This window comes from Dreissena polymorpha, chromosome 1, assembly GCF_020536995.1.
Source record: "Dreissena polymorpha isolate Duluth1 chromosome 1, UMN_Dpol_1.0, whole genome shotgun sequence".
NCBI classification, from domain to species: Eukaryota; Metazoa; Mollusca; class Bivalvia; order Myida; family Dreissenidae; genus Dreissena; species Dreissena polymorpha.
In genome coordinates this window covers 174,326,099-174,332,305 of record NC_068355.1, presented here as the reverse complement: position 1 = coordinate 174,332,305, position 6,207 = coordinate 174,326,099, and the positions used below count along the sequence as shown (strand labels likewise).

Genomic DNA, 6,207 nt, shown 5'->3' with positions numbered 1-6,207 from the left:
CAAAATAGTTACGACATTGCGTTACTTATCGATTCAGAAACACGTGCATAACGTGCTTCATTTCCTCTGATATTTTCCACGAAATCGAAGTTAAAGTACTGTGTTAACGTCCTTCTATGTTGTATGAAAAACAATGCATACCGGTATAGATTTTGCATACATATTTCGAGTATTAAGCTTCAGTTTATTGGCTAAATACTTAGTGTATATACCGATAAATGTACGATGTCTTAAAGGGATCTTTTCACGCTTTGGTAAATTGACAAAATTGAAAAATATTGTTTCAGATTCGTAAGTTTTCGTTTTAGTTATGATATTTGTGAGGAAACAGTAATACTGAACATTAACCATGCTCTAATATAGCCATTATATGCATCTTTTGACGATTTTAAAACCTAAAAATTATAAAGCGTTGCAACGCGAAACGATTGAATAATTTGGAGAGTTCTGTTTTTGTCGTTAAATTTTGTGAAACTACGAAGATTGCTTATATGAGGTATAAAATACGTCAAAAATGTGTACTCGGCGGAATAGCTCAGTAGGCTAAAGCGTTTTTACTTCAGGACTCTGGCAGGACTCCAGGGGTCACTGGTTCGAAACCTGCTCTGAGCAATGTTCTTCTTCTTTTTTTAATTTTGTTCTTGATTTTTTACTGGAGCTTTTACGATCCAATGTTTACATTTATCAATATAAAGCATTTAATGAATAAGTTAAAAAAATGCCAAAATCTGTGAAAAGGCCCCTTTAAAAAGAAACAAGGTTTTCATGCGCTTATTCATTTGTAAATATGACCTATTTTTCGTCATTGTTAACGTAAAACCTTGTAAACAGTACGGACCAACATGGGCTATATGTGCAACGTCATGCGAAATGTGTCTTATGCTATAGGCTCCCTTTTTTAAATTCGATTTAACCATGTTCAAACTTTTGGCTATTCCGAGACTAACCTTAGAGAAGTGTATATAAGTAGAGCGATTTTTTTAAAAACTGCCATCATTCAAATGTTGACGCAATTATATTATTTTCGTGTTATTTGAAGCAAAATGCAATGCGACTAAAATCTGTTTTCAATATATTTTGGTCTGTTTTGTTATTACAAGCGCTATTTCCAACTTAATGTGATATATGATATAATACCGCGTTGTGCGCTATTTCCAACTTGATGTGATATATGATATAATACCGTGTTGTGCGCTATTTCCAACTTGATGTGATATATGATATAATACTGGGTTGTGCGTTATTTCCAACTTGATGTGAAATATGATATAATACCGCGTTGTGCGCTATTTCCAACTTGATGCGATATATGATATAATACCGCGTTGTGCGCTATTTCCAACTTGATGTGATATATGATATAATACCGCGTTGTGCGCTATTTCCAACTTAATGTGATAAATTATGAAATAATACCGAGTTGTGCGCTATTTCCAACCTGATGTGATATATGATATAATACCGCGTTGTGCGCTATTTCCAACTTAATATATGATATAAAACCGCGGTGTGCGCTATTTCCAACCTGATGTGATATATGATATAATACCGCGTTGTGCGCTATTTCCAACTTAATATATGATATAATACCGCGGTGTGCGCTATTTCCAACCTGATGTGATATATGATATAATACCGCGTTGTGCGCTATTTCCAACTTAATATATGATATAATACCGCGTTGTGCGCTATTTCCAACCTGATGTGATATATGATATAATACCGCGTTGTGCGCTATTTCCAACCTGATGTGATATATGATATAATACCGCGTTGTGCGCTATTTCCAACTTGATGTGTTATATGATATAATGCCGCGTTGTGCGCTATTTCCAACTTGATTTGATATATGATATAATACCGCGTTGTGCGCTATTTCCAACTTGATGTGATATATGATATAATACCGCGTTGTGCGCTATTTCCAACCTGATGTGATATATGATATAATACCGCGTTGTGCGCTATTTCCAACTTGATGTGATATATGATATAATACCTCGTTGTGCGCTATTTCCAACTTTATTTAATATATGATTTAATACCGCGTTGTGCGCTATCTCCAACTTGATGTGATATATGATATAATACCGCGTTGTGCGCTATTTCCAACTTGATGTGATATATGATATAATACCGCGTTGTGCGCTATTTCCAACCTAATGTGATATATGATATAAAACAACGTTGTGCGCTATTTCCAACCTAATGTGATATATGATATAATACCGCGTTGTGCGCTATTTCCAACTTGATGTGATATATGTTATAATACCGCGTTGTGCGCTATTTCCAACTTGATGTGATATATGATATAATACCGCGTTGTGCGCTATTTCCAACTTAATGTGATATATGATATAATACCGCGTTGTGCGCTATTTCCAACTTGATGTGATTAATGATATGATACCGCGTTTTTTACTTGCAGTTGACTTATTATATGCCTCCAAAACACTAGACACAGTAACCACTCTTTGTAATAAATTATGTTGTCAAGCGCGGTTCCGTGTTGGTAGAACGGCAAACACACGATGCAAGCATAAATGAAATTTGAAGTGGTGTAACTACTTTTATTCGCATTAACGCATACCATCAAACAAAACTTTGCTGAAATTAAAGGTACAGTATCTCAAATATCAGCAATTGTGTTAAAAAAAATGTTTAAAAGGCCGACTTGTTCACTCACTGTTTTTCTGTTTTTGAAAATTCATTTTATGAGTTAACTAAAAAGACTATAATATTTGTATGTGCCCAAATCCCTTTTAGTCAACGCATGTTTGCTGTCACTTTTAGGCATGGAGCTGGCCTCAAAGTTAATGTCTGTGCTCAACCCTTCCATCCCCACCTTCACGTGGCTACCGCGCGTCGAGAAACTTACTCACCCGAATAACACCACCGTCATCAGCACGTATACGTCACTTGATGACATCACGCGCGCTCTCGTAAGGCTGATGAAAAATTTCAAGTGGACAAAATTAGGTAAGACGTTCAAAGGGAGGGAGGAAATGATGGATGCGTAAAAAAATATCAATACAGCTGTCTGTCATAATTTATTGGCGATTTTTTTTAAGCAAACGCTTCATTTTTATTAAGATTTTATAATTTAAAAGATGCATTTCGCTAAATACTATTATATGAACACACCATTCTGTAGCACGAAAACACTTTAAGTTAAAAGAACTAGGCTATTGAAACGTTACCACCACAATCTAATTGTGACTAAACACCATTATCCCAAATATGCAGGCGCGCAAGTTCAAGTGCTTGTATTTGTAATTATCATATTATCGTACAATTCCATTACTTAATTCAGAATACTAAATGCGCCGCAAAAAAAAAATCCGACGGACGGACGAGGGACATAAACAACGTCATAATAAAAATACAACTTTTAATAAAACATATGTTGGCATGGAGTTATATTTGTAGATCAATTGGTAGGATACACGTTTTTAAAAAATTGTTTTCCATGATTGAATATATCACCAAATTACGCCGCACGTACTTGTAATTCCGTTTTCAGCTGTAATAGCCAACAGAATGGAGATCTGTAGCTCTCTGATAGGGACCATCAACGACGTGTTCCCAAACGAAGACTTGACTGTCAAACGTATTTACCTATTTGAGCAGTTCGGACATCAGAATATAAGTGACACTCTTGAAGAAGTTCGTGACCACGCGAGGGGTAACACATTTTTAACTACGCCTAGTCACTTGAAGGACGACCTTTTGCTATAACTTTATTTGTTAACATATATATATATCGAATGATTGTTTCCCATGCGGTCCACTGCATTTGCATTTTTTGTATCAACATCAGCGAACGAAACAGAGCATGTAAACATGTTTTAGACGTTATATTATGACACTCGTTCACAAAAATTTAAAACGTAACAATATGCTTAGCTTTAAATTACGACAAGTACGTTGGCTGGTTTTTAACGTTTACTTTAACTTAGGTGCCATGAAAAAACTGACCGTCAGCATTAAGCTTTATCAAATGAGCTTTTTGGGACTTCGTGTAATGTTTTTATTTTGTTTGTAACTCGTGTCACAGTAATCTGTGCACAATTTTATATCACATGTTCGTCATTATAGACATCCCTGTGACTATCATAGCATGTTGTACTGACACTTATTATTTTGATCTAAACAAACTGTTTGACTTAACGTAATCTTGGTTTTCAAAAACGGTTTAACGGAATGGCAGATAATTAGAATATAAAAATCCGGTAGACGTTTCCGTCATTTGTGTTGTGACTGTGCCAAAGGTGGTAAAGCACTTGAATTGTAATTTCAGTTATCCTCATATGTATGCAGCCCGAGTATCTCATGGATCTGCTCAAGGTCGCAAGTGTCGTCGGCTTAACGTCAGATGAGTTTGTTTTCATTTATTGTCGCTTCGGCGCATCACCGGAAATGGAACTGATCGGATATCAGCCCTCAATTGGACCTGGTAACGGCGACCCGCTTCTCCTTAGAGTTATACCGCCTATCTTTCTTCTGTTTAAATAGCCGAAAAGTCTCTACACGGGATTTCAAACAAGTTCGAACCTCATCTTATTGTTCTAAGTTTTTTTAATGCATGTCGTCTAGCAAACGCTTCCGCGAAAGTCTTTTCTACTTTGGTTTTGCTTAAGCAAAATGTAACGATACAATTTAAGAACTTGTTAAATGAACTCTTGCCTTTTTAATTCACAAAGTTTGGAATAAGGAAAATTATGTGTCTAATAGTTACGTGTTTCATACGTATTCGTTTATTAAATAACACGACTATGCACAAATTATCGTTTAGGTGATTATCTTCTTTACACACAGCTTCTGTTCTTTTTCACGTTTGTGACAAATACCTGCTGTCTCTTACATGTGTAGTTATAGTATTCATTAGACATTTTCGCATTTTTAATTATAGAGAAATTCGATGATTTACTTTCACCGTTGCTACAAATATCAGCGTTTAATGAGGATGCCGCCGTTGTATCAGACTTTACCTCGTCCGTAAATAAGGTAACGGATACGCTACATGGATCTTAAAAAGATTGTAGTAAAATAAGTTCCTTCACCTTTGTTTTTGTTCTCTGACGAAATAACATGAGGCGGATATTGCATACACGATATATAATGTTATTGCAAAATGGGAGTATTACATATGGCAATATCAGTACAAGACATGTTAAAACAATAATTTTAGGTTTACAGCGACCAATGATGTTGCATGAAATTTAAGTTTAGGTTAAGGCAAAATCATTTGTTATTTAAAATACATTAGCAATGAAAAACACGTCGTTGTTTTTAACCAACGTTCTCACCGTCAGAGTGACGAGTTCGCTGTATCCATGTACGAGACGGTACTGTTGGCTGCAGATATAATCAACTCTTCAGATGGGTCGTCGATGAACGGAAAATTTGATTTCTCGCGTCTTAAACGTTCATTTACAAGTAGGTAATCTTATTTATTGCTTACAAACTTGAATACGAAGAATGCAAAATAGATCTATAAACACGCTCAACATTCAAAGTCACCCAAATACTGGTTTCAGCTCGATTCCGTTGATAGAGAACTGCAATGTATCTTTAATTTAAAACCTCTGTATTTATCATAAACGCACTTGCATTTTAATCATACTTCACTTATAAACTAGCAATCAAGCTATTGTTAGAGTACAGTCAGTCAACCAATTTAGAATAATCAGGCAAAAAAACGTGAATTCTTTTGACCACAATAATTTCTTTCGGGATATAGTGTCAATGTGAGAAGATGTAAAAATAAAGGGTAAAATTTATTTTGTATGGTAACAGGTTAGGCCAGACGGCATATGCAGTTTTTTTGTCAAAAATAGCCAATTAAAGTTCACCCTTCGGAAAATTATAAAAAAAGATCATTTAACTTACAAAATTAGTATTTCAAAACATTTTAATGGCATTTGTTTTCAATCAGCAAAAAGTTTATTTGAAAATAATAAAGCCTTCTACATCTATATGCACATTTCAAAACATAACTCATTCAATCAGTTCCGGTTAACTTTTTGCTGCATTTATCTCCCATGTAAGCATAATGCGAAAGCTTTCTTGCTTAAACTTTGTTAATTTATTTATTTACCTAATGTAAACATTTTGTTTTTATTGGGGCATTATGGAAAATTAAATACAAATTAATCGGAACTGCTGATTATCCGGAACTGGTTGACAAACTGTATAACCATG

At 34.9% G+C, this 6,207-nt stretch overlaps 1 protein-coding gene across 4 annotated transcripts in view; it reads left to right on the top strand.

Moving 5' to 3' along the window:
- The window catches only part of LOC127861951 (atrial natriuretic peptide receptor 1-like), a 64,891-nt gene that overhangs the window by 42,693 nt on the left and 15,991 nt on the right, over positions 1–6,207 (top strand). For 2 of the 4 annotated variants that reach the window (XR_008040379.1, XM_052400730.1), the window contains exons 3-7: positions 2,797–2,982; positions 3,527–3,688; positions 4,304–4,459; positions 4,916–5,010; positions 5,319–5,442. Coding sequence is in view for 3 of the 4 variants with exons in the window: in XM_052400730.1 (XP_052256690.1) it covers positions 2,797–2,982; positions 3,527–3,688; positions 4,304–4,459; positions 4,916–5,010; positions 5,319–5,442 (723 nt within the window). In the remaining variant the exon portion in view is untranslated. Of the gene's footprint in view, positions 1–2,488; positions 2,623–2,796; positions 2,983–3,526; positions 3,689–4,303; positions 4,550–4,915; positions 5,011–5,318; positions 5,443–6,207 lie in introns of those variants that run through there. The other 2 variants (XM_052400737.1, XM_052400752.1) reach the window with 2 other exon arrangements.